Genomic DNA, 19,464 nt, shown 5'->3' on the forward strand with positions numbered 1-19,464 from the left:
GAACAACAGAAATGATACTAGCTTGTCAGCTTCAGAAAGTATTTTTTCTGATATTTCTTATTGAAAGACTTTTAAGACTTTGGTTTCTCATCTGTGGTTATGTTTCTTAGTTGGTCATGGAAGTTTTTGATAGTCCTCTGAATATTGACAGTTGGTTTAGGTAAACCTTTCTGTTTGTTTATACATAGTTCATTTTGTGATAGACTACTGATTTTTAAAATTTTAATTTTTAGTTTATTTTAGTTTTTTTAGTGAGGCAATTGGGGTTAAGTGACTTGCCCAGGGTCACACAGCTAGTAAGTGTTAAGTGTCTGAGGCCGGATCTGAACTCAGGTCCTCCTGATTCCAGGGCCAGCGCTCTATCCTCTGCGCCACCTAGCTGCCCCAAAATTTTTATTTTTTTTAAGAAACACGATGTGTAATCATGAAATTGGGCTGAAAGCCAACTCACCTTCCATGGGATAGTAAAATTATTAGATAGAAACAATTATTTATATGATCTCTAATTAGGAAGATATGGTTTTTGTGGGCTAGCAATGTAGAAAGATTTCAACTTGTATTAACAGCATTGAAGTATTTTGTCTGAATTGGCTTTGAAATTGTCCAGGGATTAGGTGCTATAAATAGTATATTTATATTTATTTCGTATAGTATATTTACTTCTTGTGAAGGTGTAGGTTGTCCACAGCATGTGAGGTAGCTTTTTAAGGATGGACCTAGCCAACACCTCTTGGGCCACCACAGACTCCATGCCCAGAGTGGGGAAGATAGAAGTAAGCTGTATATGCCTGACTGAGTTATTTTTATTATCCCATGATTATAAGGTAAATAGTTTTTTTTAGCATTGTAGGTTTGGATATAGACCTTTTACTTTTTATGGAAATGAGGGTTTAACTTAGAAAATAGTATCAGTAAATTCAGTCTCGAGATTAGATTTTCGATGTCAAACACTTGAAATTCTTATTTCAGATCTCTAAGGTTTATGGACTTTTCCTCCCTTTCTGCCTTTCAGCAGAAGAGATTAGAGTATAAGTGTAGTGACTTTTGGATGATAAAAAGGTTTTGTCAATTTTCTTCAAAACTTGTAACTCAGATTTATGTGGGAAAATTTTGCTAAGCAAATGAGTCATAGAAATAACATCTTATTAGGAATATTTAAACCACTTTTTAAGTTTATAGACATTTGTTATTCTGCAAAAAAATAAAATGTATGTTTTGCTTAAGAAACTGCTTTAGGCAGAGCTTTATTGGTCCAGGTCAGGACTATAGTAAAAAAGTAGAATTTCTTTAACAAGATTCTGTAATTCAAACTTTTTACAAAATCAGTGTCCCATTAGTTTGCATAGTTTTTAGTGTATTTCAGTTAATAGAAAATCTTGTTTAGGGTGTTAATGAATTTCTTGGTTTATCCTTGGTGAATAAATTCTACCTCGTATGTACATATATGTGCATATACATTATATTTCTTCAAAAGCAAGCTGCCTAATTTTCTCCTTTTTGTCCCTTGTTTTTTTTTCTCCTTTTTCTTCCTAGCATCATTCACGGTTATGTGTTATAATGTGTTATGTGATAAATACGCCACCCGGCAGCTATATGGCTACTGCCCATCCTGGGCATTAAACTGGGAGTACAGGAAAAAGGGAATTATGGAAGAAATTGTTAACTGTGATGCAGATATCATTAGTCTTCAGGTAACACTAGAGATTAAATTGTCTTTCACTTAAAGACAAATTGGTTAAAAAAATTTAGCAAAACTTCAGAATGAACACTTTACGCCTAAAAGGAAACTATACATAATTTTCTTTACTTTTTTTCTAAGGGGTAATTTTGATAAGAGAAGATTTTCATGCTAATACAAAATTTGGCAGGTCTCAGACACTTTTGTTTGTCTTGATTGTATGTCATTCTGAGACCGACTAATAAATGTATGTGGAACAAATCATTATTGAGAGCAACAAGACAGAAAATTATGAAATGATAATATAATATCAATGAATAATTATGAAATTATACTTTCCAGGAAGATGGATAAGCAAGCTCATGTCTAGAAGTGGCATTTAGCAGGAAAGGAGAATGCTTCTGAATTGCTTATGCTCCCCTTACTCTTTCAGATGAGGTTTAGATTTCCCCCCATTTTTTGTCATTTTGCTGAAGCAAATTTAATTGAAATGAAACTACACTGTTGTGGCCTCTTTTGTTTGATAGTTTCTCAATACTTTATAGTATTTGTATGTAATTTCTTCTTGGTCAGGTTTTGCCAGTGGTTATAAAATGTCTGCAGCCATAAATTCTTACAAAATTTAAGACAGGCCATAAATACAATATTTCAAGTCTGGGGAGTAAAAATGACAATTTTAAGTTGCCATTCTATTTCTTATTCTTTTCTGTTCCTACTTGATGGGGGTTGGTGGGGAGAACAAGTGCCACTGGTTGAAATGCTGCTTTTGCTTATTGAATTTTTTTCTTTTCTTTTTTTTTTTTTTGGTGAGGCAATTGGGGTTAAGTGACTTGCCCAGGGTCACACAGCTAGTACGTGTTAAGTGTCTGAGGCCGGATTTGAACTCAAGTCCTCCTGACTCCAGGGCTGGTGCTCTATCCACTGCTTCATCTAGCTGCCCAAAATGCTTTTGAAAGCCAGATTTTCTCAAGGACAGAAGGAGGGAAAAGGAAAATTAGCCCTAGTGAAATGATATATTCCTTAGGTTTTCAGTAACAAGCTTCAGTCTTGAAACCCTTTGATATATAGATGAGCTTTTATTAGAGATGATTTCTGATTTTTATTAGTTACCTATAAATAAAATCCTTCCCTTTTTCCTAGCCAGCCTCTATTTACTGGAGTAATTTGTGTGATAAAGGAGCGCAGTATGTGTGTATCTGGGCCCTGCAGGCAGCAAGACCTGAGCTAAAATCATGCCTTTGTTGCTTTGTGACCCTGGGCAAGTCACTCAACCTTATCTTTAAAATTTTGTTGGGTCAGTGCATGAGACTGGAAAATGAGAAAATGCATAATCATTATTAAAAACAAGTTCTCCCATTAACTGGAAATCTTTGTTATTCATTCAACACCTACTCTGTCATAGGATTTTTGTTTTTTTAATTGCTATTTTTATCTTACAATATTGCTGTTACATTGTATATAGTACATTTCACTTTATATCAGCTCATGTAGGTCTTTTCAGGTTTTTCTTATAGCATCCTGCTCATTGTTGTTGTTTTTTTAAATAGTAAACTACATTCATATAATAATTCAAAGAGAGATTTCCTTACAACAAACCCATGAGGTTCCAATGTACTTCAGATTTTAGTTGGTAAAAACAGTAGTTTGTATGGGGACTCTTGTAAAATTTTTGGATTAATCCTTCCTCATCTCATGGTCCTGAGCTCTGATATTTCGTAGTTCGATTGTCCTCAGTGTCTTGTTGATGATAACTCTTCTCCCCTTGTAGGAAGTGGAAACAGAGCAATACTTTACCCTCTTTCTGCCAGCATTAAAGGAGCGTGGATATGATGGATTTTTTTCTCCAAAGTCACGTGCCAAAATCATGTCTGAGCAGGAGAGAAAACATGTGGACGGTTGTGCAATATTCTTCAAAACAGAAAAGTGAGTAAAGGGAAGAAGCCAGGCAGTTTCTTACTTCTCCTATACCTAGAATTCCAAGGACAATAGACTGCTCACCTCCATGGCCACCATGGGGTTCCGCTGGGGCTTTGGGGCACTTGGCTATTATCGAAATGATTATTTGACTATCTTTATTTTACTCCTCCGTGGATATTGATTGGGTTCTCACTGAGCTCATGGTACTATGCCAGGAGAATATAGGAGTAAGGGTTTTTAGGAGCTAAATAGGTAAAGTACATCAAAAAATGAAAAAAATTCCTATTGAATATGAAGAAGTGCTGGAAGTACAACAGAAAAGAACCAGGCAGCCCCTGCCCCGACAGGATCAGAGTTTACTCTTGGGATTCTCTGCCCAGAAGTTGCGTGACAAGGCCGATGTTGGACGGCTTCTTTCCTGTCATTTGCAAAAACACACCTGTGTCTGATGTTGAATTTTCCTGGTGCCTAGGATGGCAAACTCTTTGGAGCCAAATTCTTGGATTTTTCTTGATGTGACTACTGGGCCCCTTTAAACCAGAGTGGTTCTCCTAGATGAATGCTGGAGGCAGGACCTGGGGCCTGCCATAGCACGCTGTTCTTTCTGGGGCTCTGGGATACAGGGCAATGTGAGGGGTATGGTGTCCGTGGTGGTGAGTAACCAGCCCAGCACATGCTGCACATCCTGTCCCGGTGTGGTGTTCTCTCCCTCCCTTCTCTCCCTCTCTCCCGTCTCTCCCCCTCCCCCCCTTGAGGTGCCTTGGTACTTCAGTCGGCTTGACTTTGTTGCCTGCCACAGTGTTTAAGCTGAGGATATAGGGCCTCTCTTCTCAGGCAGCGTTTGCTACTTTGGAGGATGGAAGGGTGGTGTTCTGTGGGATGCTGATTTTTGGTCACAGTGTCCCTGGCTGTGTCCATGGTTTGAGGCAAAGGCCTGCATTAGGTTGTGATGGTGGTTATAGGAAGTGTGACCCAGCATACAGAGAATGTGAGCTTTGTTTTTGTGCTGCCAATAACAGCAGCATATGTAGTCAAACAATTAACTTGGGGGGGGAGGGGCAATGACTTGCCCAGGGTCACACAGCAAGTAAGTGTCAAGTGTCTGAGGCTGGATTTGACCAGCATATGTAGTCAAAAGCACGAGTATTCTTGGTTACTTAAGAAAACACTATATCTTTACATTTGTGCTAAATGCACAGTCCCATGTTTATAGTAAGTCTCTGGTGTTGATGGTGTATTATTACCCCACTCTGTTATGAATAAATGGAGGTTGCAAAGACATATCCTTGGTCACACAAGGAGAAAGTTGAAGATGGCGGATCTATCCTGATCCCATCGCCTGAGTTTAGGCAGTGGGAAAACTGAGACTGAGTCTGTGCCGCCCTCTCCATAATAAGGGAAGGCTTGGGGGTAGACTTAAAGGCAGAGGGAGGAGATGGGTTTTTAGGGCTCAACCTCAGTTGGATCTTTTCCAACCTCGAACTGTACTAAAAACCACTTTACCATGGTTGTCTTTACATACTGGGAGGTAGGCTGTTATCTCTCTTTTTCAGTTCAGGAAACGGAGGCAGACAGGAGTGAAGCGATTTGACCAGGTTCACACAGGTGGTGAATGAATAATTGAGGCCTTGATGCCAGGATAAGTGTTGTATCCACCACGCAATTTAATTATTCTGGACTTTATCCAGTACTGCTAAGTAAATCCAAGTATACTCATGATTTTCCATCTCTCTCTCCTCTCCTCTGTTCCTCCCTCTTTTCCCTCCCCCCCCCCCCTTTTTTTTTTTTTTTTAATGCCCTCTTGTTATGGGTGGAGGGAGGGAGCTGCACTGGTAAAAGTGTCTCCTACCAGTTAGGTCTTTGCCTCAGTCCCTTTTCGAAATCCGCATCCTACATGGATTGTAAACCTGCCTTTAATGAAACAATAGCTTCTCTTCCCCCATCCCCTACCCCCTACAAGGCCCCCAGAAATGTGAACCTATCAGGTTTTGTTTTTTCTTGGTAGGACAATTCTGCTGCGGAGGGAGCTCAGAACCTTTGCTCATAGAATGCCTTTTCCTTGCATGCATGTTAAAATAAACAGCTTTTATTTTAGAATTTTCCTGAGTTTGCCTGATTGAATAGGGCTTACCCTTAACCAAGCCTTTTCTTCGATTAGAGCCACATTTGTAGAACTGACAGTATTTTTCAAATGATTATATATCTGGAGTAAGGGAGAGAGAAGAATTAAGAATGATGCTGAGATAGTGAAGTGATGTTACTGTGAGCTTGGCATGGATACCCCTTTTCACGCTGGTGGTACATTGAGAAGGCAGGGATGGGTTTTTTTTTAATGGTTTTGGGGGGGGGACTTGATTTGGACACGTTCAGGTTGAGGTCTCTTTGCTGTGTTGACGTTTAGTATAACTAGGATTCCCGGTAAGAAGGTAATGTTAGGCAGAATTGTTTGTTTTGCTAAAAGGAGAGCATCTGTTAAATTATTGACTTGTCTTTCTGATAATTTCACATTTCAGAAGCTTAAGGAAATTCCTATTCTGGAATTAATTTTGACCCATAAGGAAGAACTGGTCAGTCAAGTCGCTTTTGAGCAGATAATGATCATGTTTTCTTGGATTTTGTATAGTGAGGGAAGAGAATGTACATATAAGTAGAAAACTAACTTCTGCTTAGAAGGAGTCTTCAGAAAATCAGACCAAGTTAGACCTGCGTTTTTTGTTATTTGTTTTGTTTGTTTTTTTGTTTTGGGGGACGGGGCAATGATGGTTAAGTGACTTGCCCATCATCACACAGCTAGTAAGTGTCAAGTGTCTGAGGCTGGATTTGAACTCAGGTCCTCCTGAATCCACTATCAACTGTGATAGACTTGACTCTTCTCAGCAATACAGTGGCTCAAGATAATTCCAAAGGACTCATGATGGAAGATGCTCTCTAAATCCAGAAAAAAGAATTGTGGAATCAGGATGCAGATTGAACCATACTGTTTCTACTTTTTTTGTTTTTCTTTGAGGTTTTTTCCTTTTGTTCTGATTCTTTTGCAGCATGACTAATGCAGAAATTTGTTTAATGTGATTGTACGTATATAACCTATATCAGATTGCTTGCTGTCTTGGAGGGAGGAGGGAGGGAGAAAAATATGGAGCTAGTAATCTCATAAAAACAAATGTTAAACTTTGTCTGCATGTAACTAAAAAATACTAAAATACTTTGATTTAAAAAAAAATATTGGGGGCAGCTAGGTGGCGCAGTGGATAAAGCACCGGCCTTGAATTCAGGAGGACCTGAGTTCAAATCCTGCCTCAGACAGTTGATACTTATAAGCTGGGTGACCCTGGGCAAGTCACTTAACCCCCACTGACCCCCCCCCCCCCAAAATATCTTGGCTCTGCAAATGACATGTGTGACCCTGAGCTACTCACTGAATCCCATTGGGCCTTAGTTTTTTCATTTGTAAAATGACTAGAGGACTAAAGAGAGAAAGGCCTAGATCCATATCTATTAAAGGGAGAGTACATTTCTAGCTCCCTTCTCCTCCCACTAGCCAACTTCACTTCCTGAAGCCAAAGAAGACTCCTGGTCTTGCCCTCAAAGACCTTCGCTTCATGGGCAGAACTCTTCTACAGTAAGTCTCCAGCAGGTGGCGTCATTCCAATCGTTACAGTTCCCTGCTTTGTTTCCTCAAGAAATGGGACATTTCCTTGATGAAACAGTCAAAAATAACGCAATATAATAACCTATGCTAACTAACAATATGTTAATAACAATACAGAAAAGGGAGAGAGGAAAGTTTTGTCCAGAGTGGCAGGGTTTTTTTTTGTCCTCATGAACTTTGACATTGGTCTTGCAAAGGGAGGGTCTCTGCAGAGAGTACATGTTGCAGATGGTGTATATTGCAACAGAAAAAGAAAAAAGAAAACCCCAACAAAACAAAACTGTTCATTTAAAGTCTCTGAAATTCTTTTCTCAGATGTCCTCTAGGTGTAGGTCTTTTCTACCATGCCTCCCTAAGGCTCACAAACAAGTTAAATGATTTGTCTGATCATACAGCTAATATCAGAAGCAAGATTTGAACCTGGTCTCCAAGCCCAGGTCTCCATCCATTTTACCACATTATTTCTCATGTGTGTGACATGTATGTTTGTGTTTGTATTTGTATGTGTACATACATCTAAATATCTAACATGACAGATGCATGTGGGGATAAACGGGAAGGGAAGAGAGGAGAGGATGGATGACTGGGTATAATAGTTTGGTTTTACAAAGCAGACTTGTGAATATAAAATGTATATCCGCTTTTTTGTAATCCAAAAAATTCTTCAGTTCCCCCCAAGATAAAGCTCATAGTATTGATTCTAAAATAGTTCAACAATAATCTTTTTAAAAATCATGATAATCTGCCAACAAGTGATGTACTACCAGACATGGTGACGGTAGCATTGGCCATAGGGACAGCACTGAGATGGGTTTATCTGCTATGCCATCTGACTGCCCCCAACATGGTTGTTAAGATTTCAGGGGCATAGGAACTACCATTTTGAGAATATTATCGGAAATATTGATAAGTTAACAAGCATTAAGCACCCTCTATGTGCTTTGTGCTGCTAGTTGTTGGGGATAGAAATACAAAGAATGAAAAGTTCCTTATTCTTGAGGCTTATAAGAAAAGAATCTTCCCCATCTCTGCCAACCATAACAAAACCATCCTCTTGAACCTTGGTTAGCCATGGATAGTACACTTAGGGATGCCTGGTGTTAAATCATTTGTAGACAAACTGTTGGTTTCATTATGTATCAGAGTAGTTCCCTCACTATTATCTCTTCATCACATCCACAAGGTTTTAGTTCAAGAATACAAGAAACCATTAAGATTTAAAGAAACTAATGTGCCTACCCAAGCAGTATTTTGACTTCAACTTTGAAAAAGGACATGGTTTTGAAGAGTGATAAGACCCAGGGGCAGGTAAAAAAAACATAATAGAAAGGAAAGGTGAACCTTTTTATTTCACATAATTGGGGTACGTGAGGTGTATATAAATACACAAAGGAGCTTGATCATAGATGTAAAAATTTGGGGGGTAGGAGTATGTAAAACTAAGGTTATTGGTGGGAACAGGGTGCACTTCATTAAGAAGAGTCGTCATAAAAACATGTCCTTATCCTAATGTAGCGATTAAAAGTTAAGTGGTCTTAAGGTGCCTTAGGTAATTGGGAAAATGGTTTGACAAATATTGTTTCATTATAGCAAGCAATGAGAGTTGACTTCATCGAATCCTGGGTAGTATGAACTGATTGATACAAAGTGAAATAAGCAGAGTCAGAAGAAATTAAACCGGTATAAGGACAAGATGAAGGGAAAACAATTCTGAAACTAATAAATACAAAGAATCAAGCCTCCAGGAGACCTGAAAATACTTGAAATATGCTACTCTTTTTCATTTTTTTAGACGTGGCCGTATTTTTAGACGTGGCCATAGTGTAGGTTAACCTCCACTTCCCCATTGTGGAGGAGAGAATTTGGGAGGAAGAAAGGAAAGTTAATGGGAGGCTTTGTTAGCAATAATCGTCTTAAGGAGCGTTGTAATATTTCAGATTCAATCAAGGGAAGATCAAATACATGACAAGCAGAACTTTAAAAATGAAATGAGATTTCACAATTTCATATACAGTCCTATTTTTTGCATGTTTTGATTTCTGTATGGAAACTCTCTGCTTTTTAAATGCAGCATTAAAGTTTAGCTCTTTTGGAAGACCTTTAGTGATTGGGAACCTACTGCTTTCCAAAGCATCTCATTTTGTCATGTTACTATAATGTATATTTTCTTTACAACAGATGATCTGCTCTCCAACATTTGGACCCATTGTTTCTAGTTCTGTACTGCTACTTACCCCCATTTGTTTTTTACTTTAAATAAAAATGTTTATTAAAAAAAGTACATGTAGAAAATTAAAGGAGATGGGATATTTGTAGTTAAGTCAGTTATGTCACAATTTGGGGTTTTCTTGGCAAAGATACGGGAATTGTTTGCCATTTCCTTTTCCAACTCATTTTACAGGTGAGGGATCTGAGGTTAACAGAGTGAAATGACTTGCACAGGGTCACACAGATAATAAGTATCTGAGGCTGGATTTGATAGAACTCAGGCCTTTCTGACTCTAGAGGTTTTATAACCAAGAGTAAGTACAGTAGAAAGAAAACCCTAAAGGGTGTGGCGTCAAAGAATGTCCACAATGGTCTGAGACTTAGCTGTTAAAAAGAAAAAACACCAAGGACTACTAGAAAGCCACTAATGATGTTGGGGATCAATAGAACCTGTAGAATTTAAGTTCCTTATTGAAATTTTGTACCTTTTTCTCCAGTGCCCAACATTATGCCTCAAATACATGTTTAGTTGGTGTTTGTTGAAGAAATAATGTGTTAAGACAGATGGTTAAAATGTCAACAGAAGACAGGCAGAGAGGAGATTTACTTAGCTCTTAGTTTGCTTCTGTCTTGATTCCAAAGGAATGATGTTCAATTGAGAGAGGCCACTCCTGAGGGGCAGCCGTCAGAATTAAGGAATACAGCCCCTTGAGTCTCCAGCTACTACTGGAGTATCAGGACCATCCCACATGTAGGCTAGGATGACTAGCTGTGTGGATATAGAGATAGGAAATGGGCTCCAATCATAGCCGTGATCTCCAGGAGCTGATTTCTGGAAATATGAAATGTTTGCTAACAAAGTGATACATTTTGCTTTCTCTGCCTTCTCAGAGGTTGCTGAGGTTCTTGTCTCTGAAGGTTCCTTACAACCTTTTATCTAGGATGCAATCATTCTATGATCCTAATTGAGCTGTTCATGTTGTGCACATGCAGCATTCTCTGGTGTTTGGCAGAGAAGGTCTTCTGTACTTTACCTGCTTCTGTTCAACATTTTTATCAATGATAATAATGGAAATAATTAACTCAGTGGGATAATTGAATAAAAAATTTTTTAAAAAGGAATGGCAAATTGCACACTGGCCTCTATATACCTTGTTTTAGGTCAAAGGAATTTTGAGCTCCCTTGAGAAAGGGTGGAAATCCTGGAAATACAGTGGTTTGTAAAGTTGAGCAAAGACAGAATGAATGCAGCACCAGTGTGACTGCCCAGGCTCAGTGGCTCTGAGATGGAGGATGGAGGAGACCAAGACAGGTCAGCGCTTGACAGAATTAGAATATAAAGTAATGTGTTACTGAAGAATAGATTCCTCCAAAGCTAGCATATTCCAGGTAGATATGAGTGATTCTTTGAGGCTGCAAGAAATAGTAGAACAAAAGATTGAAAAGTAGGACAAAGTGTAAGAGCTTATATTTAAAGAAAAAGCAAGGGGCGGCTGGGTGGTGCAGTGGATAAAGCACTGGCCCTGGATTCAGGAGGACCTGAGTTCAAACGTGGTTTCAGACACTTGACACTTATTAGCTGTGTGACCCTGGGCAAGTCACTTAGCCCCAAAATTAAAAAAAAAAAAAAAAGCAAAACATCTCGGCCTGAAGAGAGACGAATGACTGATAATTTTACGAAGAAGTCATTGTTTGGATTCTCTGAAAACCATGGTTTAAAAAAAATATAGAACAGCGTTTCAAAAACTTACAAATGAAAATTGGCCAGACCACAAAAAAGTAAAGGTAGAATCCACTAATAACTGCCTGAAAGGAACTCCCAAAAGAAGAGGGTTAGAAAGTAATAGCCAAAAGTAAGAGCTCCACTCACCAAAAAGAAAACTCTGGAATTCACCCAGACAGAAGCAGTTCATAAACCGTGGCTCTGTGATCCGGGTGAAAAAGTCCTAGAACCTGACCTTCTATTCGAGATCATAGGCAGCCTTGGAAGATAGCATTTGAAGAGATAAAAGCCTGTAATGAGGACAGTGTGACTCTACAGGGGAAGGGACCTTTAATGGAATAGTAAGTAAAATATCTCCGAGGCCAATTTCTTTGAGCACTTGGAAAGATCTGTATGACTAATTGTGCAGTCAGTTGTTCCTAGGGTGAAGGAGGAGAAAGAAGGGAGGCCTACGTTAGTGTGGAATGAAGACTCAGTAGCACTGCTATGAAACTATGATACAAAGTAGTTGGCTAACATTTTCATGATCTAGAGAGGAAGATCCATGACTGGGCTAGGGGTCAGAAGACATAAGAAAACTAATATAAGTTGGGAAATGCTCACTACAATTTCATGAATGTCATGGAGATATTCAAGTATAGAGGTAGGTGACTCTTGTAAGTGATGAAATAGAAAGGATTCCTAAATTGGATAGGAAGTAGCCATTCCTTAGTAGATAAGTTATGAAAATGTATATGAAGAGACACATCAATCTGAGCAGAAAAGGGCTCTGCATCAGAGGTGGCAGACCTACTGACCACAAAACTCCAAGTACAATGGGAATCCCACTGAAGGGTAGTTTATTTATTTTTTTTATTTTTTGCTGGGCAGTGGGGATTAAGTGATTTGCCCAGGGTCACACAGCTGGTAAGTGTCAAGTGTCTGAGGCTAGATTTGAACTCAGGTCCTCCTGAATCCACGGCCAGTCCTTTATCCACTGTGCCACCTAGCCACCCCAATTTTTTGCATTTTTACAACAAACATTTTTCCCAGTTACATGTAAGGGTACTTTTAAACATTCATTGTCATAAGATTTAGAGTTCCAAATTTTTTCCCTCTCTCCTTTCTTTCTGCCTCGTGTTTCGCCCCCCCCCCCCCCCCCCCATGGCAACCAGGTTATATATGTACAATCCACAAGTGCTCTTTTTATCAGTTCTTTCTATGGGGGTGGATAGTAAGCTTCGTCAATAGTCCCTTGGGATTGTCTTGGATTATTGCATTACTGAGAGTAGTTAGGTCATTCACAATTGTTCAAGTCAGTTGAAGGCTCATAGGTGTCTCATTTTTCTTCAGCTTTTTTCAGTTTTTTCTTTCATATCCATCAGATTGGCAAAGATGGCCAGAAAAAGGCAAAGTGATTCATGAAAATAGGTGCACTTAATGCAGTTTTGGAGTTGTTTGTAACTCTGTTCTAAACTCATTAGGTTATGGGTACCCCACAAAGCTTTGACAGTTCTAGGCCTGTACCTCAAAAAGAATCCTCATGTCCTAAACCCCCTGTATTAGCTCTTTCTGTTTTAATAAAATTGGAGACTTGGGATTATATGGCACAAATAATGAAGGGGACAGTTTCAGAGAAACCTTGAAAACTGTATGAACCTAATGGAGGGTGAAGAGAACAGTTCAGGGGAATGATTTGTCCAGTAATAGTCTTGTAAAGAAAAACATCTTTCAAGCCATGTTCCTCCCCAAACACAGGATTCAGAAAGTTTCCTTATGTGGTATGGCTTTCTGTCGTACGCACATTTATTATAAAGGCTTTTGTTTGCTTTCCTCAGGATAGGGGTTGGACTTGGGTCAGAAGGACCTTTGTCACCAGAATTTAAAAAATGAGGGAAAAGTTCCCTCATGTGATTATTGTTGTTGTTGGTTTTTTCCATATTTACTTCCTTTAAATTCTGCTGGATTTCCACATTTTCCTGTCCTACTCTCCGTTACACGACACATGTGGAAATGCTTATTTTATTTGGTGTTATATTTCAAAAAAGTTTTAAGCAAGACACTTTGGATCTACCATGTTGAATGTATTATATGGTCAAGTCAAATTACATTTTTAAGCACTTACTATGTGTTAGGCATAACAAGATGTAGTGGGATTTTTGTTTTTGGTGAGGCAGTTGGGGTTGTGACTTGCCTAGGGTCACACAGCTAGTAAGTGTCAAGTGTCTGAGGTAGGATTTGACTTGGTAAAGAAGAGTGCTTGTGACCCAGATGTTTGAGACTTTCCATAGGTAGACCATTGCAGGGGGAGTGAGAAGTCTGCCTTCAGTTGGAGGCAGTTATAAGAACATAAACATTCCCCCTGTACAATGCCCTCCCTCTGTCCAAGATGTTCATGGGACCCTGTGGGCAGGTTGATGACTGTGGACGTCATGCTAAAATCACAATTTTAAATGCACACAATAAGATAAATAGGCTTCAAAAGTGACCCTTGTTTGAGAATCTCTTCCATCCCTAAAGCACTTTTCTCTGGAGCCGCTGTAAGGTTTGACATAGTCATTGCCCCAGATGCTATTCAAATGCAATTGTGCCTTCCAGATTCACGCTGGTGCAGAAGCACACGGTGGAATTTAACCAGGTTGCCATGGCGAATTCCGATGGATCAGAAGCCATGCTGAACAGAGTCATGACGAAGGATAACATTGGCGTGGCTGTGGTTTTAGAGGTCCACAAAGAATTATTTGGAGCAGGTGAGACTTCAGGGAACATCACAACTGATTGGTTCATTATGTTAGATTTCAGTTTGTGATCAAATTTCTGGTGCGAACAAAATGACATTTTATGAGGGAATAGAAGACTGGCTAACAAGGGTGGTGGAAGAGGTCCTTCGAAAATGGGACCAAATTCAGAAAACATGAGCATTCCCTTTTGTAGCTGCATTAGCTTACGGTTTTCAGTTTAACCCTGTATGTTCAATTACCTTTTTTGGTGAGTCACTCTTTTTAGGTCTTTTAACTCACTGCCCTTCTGAACTGGTTGCTTGCTTTGCCCTTCTTCCTGCTACCTAGCTTTTGATTGCCTTCTAAAGATCACTGGGAATGGTTGGGCAGGAAAAGGGAAAAGAGAAACACCTTTTGTTATTTATAAGTAGCAAGTTGAAACGTCCCATAACCTTCTCTGTCTGATGTTAGCCTTTCTCTCAGTTTAGCTAAGTGAGAGTTCAAACTTTTTTCAAGTTTTTTTGGGGGGGGGGGCGGGGCAGGCAATGAGGGTTATAAGTGAGTTGCCCAGGGTCATGCAGCTAGTGTCAAGTGTCTGGATTTGAACTCAGGTCCTCCTGACTCCAAAGCCGGGGCTTTATCCACTGAGCCACCTAGCTGCTCAAGTTGAGTATTCTTTATGCAAAATTTCACTCATAAATGTGTTCTAGTAATGCATCTGAATTACTGGATCTCTGATCAGTGCTTTTAATCTTAGCCATTTCCATGTCCATTAGTTACTTATTATGGTTTGCTTTGCGCAGTATCAATTGATATCAGTTGTACATTTCTTTGAATTCTTAATATTCATTGGTTATTTTCTAGCACAGTTTCAGGCCCTAGCTTTCACATATCAGTTTCTTTGGGCATTCGGCTGTGAGTAGACAGATTAAGGCCCAGTTCGGTTTTATAATGGAGCTGGAATGGATTATAAAACTTACCGGATTCAAACCTCATTTTATAGATAAGGAAACTGAGGTGTAACACTTCTGCTCACAGATAAGTGGCAAAGCAAGGGTTTGTCCTTTGGGATCATGACTTTATCCCACATACCAAGCTCCTTCTACCTCTTCTGATTGATTGTAGGTTTTTTTGCTTCTAAAAAAGGTGCTGTTTGAAAATTTGTTCTTTGGGACTTTTTTTTTTCTCCCATTGACCTAAATGCCCAATAATGGAATTTCTGGGTTAGAGGTCACAAACATGCTACAATGGTACCTGTGGTTGTCATATTGTACGAGTGGTTTGACCAGTATTGTTAGCCTTAGGGCACCATTTGTATTCTCATTTATGGGGGTCCCTTTTCATTTGTCACATCACCCTATTTAGATTATTAGTGAATATGTATGCACAAGAACTTTATGGAAATCCTGTTTATTGGCATTCTTACATGTCTATATATGCGTATGTGTGTATGTATATATAGATGTATAGATATAATTTAAGCTATTAAAATGATATGAACAGCTTAGCCAGTGGAATTTTATAATTGGGTATCAATATTTTATCCCTACACATGTACAGTGCACTGTATGGGATGAGACTTTTTTTTATGAATGGGATCTTTTTATTATGGAAACAAAAGTCCTACTTTGGTGGTTCAAGACGCGTAGACTAATATACTATGATTCTCTGTAAACCTATATTCTAAATTAGTTTATCCATCCAGTCTGTGACTGGATTTTTTTTTTTAACTGTATTGTATGTTTGGAGGCACGTGGATTGTTACTTAGCAAAGTTTGAGTCCTAAGATGCCATAAATAGTAATTAAAACAATTTGCCACTATTGGTTTCCAGAACATTATTTCCCAGAGCAAAATTCCCTGGCATTCAGCAGTTCTGATTTGAAAACATGCATTTTCACTGTTGAAGAAGGAAGGTAGAAATTAAATAATTCAATGAATGAGAGTAGTCCAAAAGATCTCAATAGGTATTTTTGAGAAACCTTTGGATACCAGTTGTTTGGATATTGTACTATTAAATGTCCATAGGGATTGTGACGTTTTTGTTTCTGTCTTTTTCAAATAATTGAATTTAGGTATGAAGCCTATTCATGCTGTGGACAAACAGCTACTTATTGTGGCAAATGCCCATATGCATTGGGATCCAGAATATTCTGATGTGAAACTCATTCAAACTATGATGTTTGTCTCGGAAGTAAAAAACATCCTGGAGAAAGCCTCTAGTAGACCTGGTAGTCCATCTGCAGACCCTAATTCCATCCCGCTGGTGCTATGTGCGGATCTTAATTCATTGCCAGATTCAGGTATTTATGACATGTCTCAGCTTTGCCATAAATGTTGCCTTTACTTTTGGTTAATCTAGATACAGATATGTCTATATCTGGAGAGATGTTTCATCTTCCATATCATTTAGGTCTCTGGTATAATGGTTAACTGTTGTGTACTTTGAAATCAGAGGGCCATTAAGAAAATTTTCTGCTGGGCAATAAAACTTTTATCTTCTGTAAAGTAATTTAGAAGCCTTTATTTAAAGAATTTGATTGGATCCTTGGAATATATCATTTAAAGAATTTAAATTTAAATGTAAAAATTTTAACCCTGAGTGTTTTGCTGATTAAACCTATGACATAAAAGCAGTATTTTGGGTGGTTTTCTTGTTAGCTATTACTAAGTACTTATTTATTGAATGTCAGATCCAAATATGGTACCAGTTCCTCAGGAGGAAGTTTTTGTTTTTGTTTTTGTTTTTGTTTTGTTTTGTTTTGGGTTTTTTTGGGTGAGAAAATTGGGGTTGTGACTTTCCCAGGGTCACACAGCTAATAAGTTTCAAGGGTCTGAGACCAGATTTGAACTCAGGTCCTCCTGAATCCAGGGCCACTGCTCTATCCACTGCGCCACCTAGCTGCCCCGAGGAGGTTGTTTTTTAAAAATTTGTGTTTAATACTTTATTTTCCCCCAATTACATGTGCAGTCATGAAAAACATTTTTTGCATTAATCATCATGTGAAAGAAAACAGACCAAAACCTCAGGATAAAGCAAGTTTTTAAAAAGCATGCTTCTGTCTGCATTGAGAATTCATAAGTTCTTTCTCTGGAGATGGATAGCACATTTCATTTTAAGTCCTTCACAATTGATCATTGTACAATATTACTGTCCATGTGTACATCGTTCTTCTGAATTTACTTTGCATCAGTTCATATAAGTCTTTTCAGGTTTTTCTGAGCATCCTGCTCAGCATTTCTTCTAGAAAAATAGTATTCCATTACAATCATATACCACAACTCAATTTCCCAATTGAAGGACATCCCCTCATTTTACTGTTCTTTGCCACCACTAAAAGAACTGCTATAAATATTTTTGTATATGTAGGTCCTTTCCCCCTTTTTTTTCCTTTAAATCTGTTTGGGATGCAAACCTAGAAGTGATATTGCTAGGCCAAAGGGTGTGTGTAGTTTTATAGCCCTTTGGGCATAGTTCCAAATCGCTCTCCAGAATGGTTGAATTAGTTCACAACTCTACCAACAGCACATTAGTGTTTTAATTTTTTCACATTCCCTCCATCATTTTAGCAGGACAATGTATATATAAGCCATCTGTAACAGCCAGTTTCTATGGATATGAATTCTTTGTCTTGATTCCAATGCAATTTAAGTTCCATTTAAAAAATGTTTTTTTCTGTTGGTGTATATTAAGTTAACCCATAAATTTTGAGGGAAATGCTGTGTTTGTTAATTTTTAGCTTACTAATAAATAGCCTATTCTGTATAATTGCCCATTTATTAGATAATAGACATGTTGCTGGCTAAGCTGAGTCATAAAATAGAGGCTGGTTTCTCAGCCTTCAAGAGAAAAAAGAACCTTGTCTTCTTCCTTGCTGTAAAATTTTTTTTGCGTAGATGATTTGAGGTTGTATTGTGTGTTTGGCATGTTACTTCCACGAATGGTTAGTGCCAGAATACATATACACCTCTTTCAAGAGGTCCTTTTTGGCAAAACTCTGAAAACACTGGGAGAAAGCTTGAGTGAGCATTGTTTTGTTAGTCTAGTCGTGGTTCTACTTCCAGCCTGGGGAATCACAAGAAACCTGGGGCATTTCCAAGACTGCTCTGGGCTTGCTCTTAAATACACTTGTCCCACCCCTAGGTTCAGCTGAAACCACTGTGAACCAAGTTTGTTCATCTTGCTAACTCTGTGCTGGGGTTGGTTATGAGATGGGCAGCCCCTTGTGAAAGGACAGAAATAGAAATGGTAGCCTTCCTTTGTTCCCTCCACCAGGTGTTGTGGAATATTTGAGCAGTGGAGGAGTAGCCGACAACCATAAGGATTTTAAGGAACTGCGCTATAACGAGTGTCTCATGAACTTCAGCTGTAGTGGGAAAAACGGTACCTCAGAAGGAAGAATCACGCATGGCTTCCAGCTCCAGAGCGCCTATGAAAATAACTTGATGCCTTACACAAATTATACCTTTGACTTTAAAGTGAGTGACAACTTTGGGCTTGGCATGCAAATTTTTTATGCTTATGCACGTGTCCTGAAAGATAAGACTTTACATTATTGTGTTTGGCCAGATTGCATGTGAGAAACTTCAGATTCGTGGGCCACAAATGAGGCTAAAATTGCAAGGAATGACTTGGATAGCATTTTAAAACTTTATGCTGAACCTTCAGTTATTCAGATTTAAAATAACTGGTACCTTGATAGAATGGTGGAAACCCCTAAATTGAGGAATAAGCAGCTTAGAAACATAATTTTGACATAGCTTCAGGATTGCCTAAATAAGATCCTTTTTCCCATTTAGCCCTTACATGTGCTCACAGAATTTGATCCAACAACACCTACACCCCAAAACTAAACAAAATAAAACAAAACCAAAAAAAACCCTGGCATTTTTTCCCTTTACGCACCCCCTCTGCTCTCAGATTTGTTCCAGTGAGGACAAGAAACGTTTGAGACTTGACTCAACTGTTTTTACTTCTCCTTTGAAATGTCAGGTTTTTACTCCTCAAGTTATTTTTGAGTTAAATCAAAAGTGATAACAGATTATTTCAGATGTGGTTTCTAGAATGTGTTCATTTGGGGCAGGGTATGGAAAACCCCAACAAATAAAATGTTTATTTCCTATAGCTAGAAGAGATCATAGCATGGGTACTATTCTTGGGTAATGGATGTCAGTATATCCATTGTTATTTATCCTCCCCAGCCCTGAAGTCCTTCTTACCAGCACACTCCTAACTTCCAGGAGAAACTTGGAGAAAGATTTCAGTCACAGTTTGTCCATAGTTGTCACTAAACTTGTAGAACGCCTGCTGTCTCTCAAAGTGCATCTGGTAGGAGTATGTTTAAAATAGAAGGAGAGGAAGTTTTAAGATATCCAGCATAGCAGTGTTGAAAAGAAAGAAAGTGATTTCTGAATTGGGTCCTTTTTAGCTTTTTACCCTTTTTATTATTGAGCAATCATTCTTCCATGTTCAAAAGGTTATCAAATTCAAACCTGTCCTTATTGCCTTTTTTTAAACTTAATATTAGGATAAAGTTGTAAAATTATATGGAGCAATTATAGAGATTATTCATTGAAAGCAGTGAATTATT

At 38.5% G+C, this 19,464-nt stretch overlaps 1 protein-coding gene across 1 annotated transcript in view; it reads left to right on the top strand.

Moving 5' to 3' along the window:
- Positions 1-19,464, top strand: part of CNOT6L (CCR4-NOT transcription complex subunit 6 like) — a 70,065-nt gene that overhangs the window by 47,466 nt on the left and 3,135 nt on the right. Inside the window, 5 exon segments of the mRNA XM_043970481.1 lie at positions 1,534-1,691; positions 3,447-3,601; positions 13,753-13,904; positions 15,949-16,176; positions 18,150-18,352. Coding sequence (XP_043826416.1) covers positions 1,534-1,691; positions 3,447-3,601; positions 13,753-13,904; positions 15,949-16,176; positions 18,150-18,352 — 896 coding nt within the window.

This window comes from Dromiciops gliroides, chromosome 6 (genome assembly GCF_019393635.1).
Source record: "Dromiciops gliroides isolate mDroGli1 chromosome 6, mDroGli1.pri, whole genome shotgun sequence".
NCBI classification, from domain to species: Eukaryota; Metazoa; Chordata; class Mammalia; order Microbiotheria; family Microbiotheriidae; genus Dromiciops; species Dromiciops gliroides.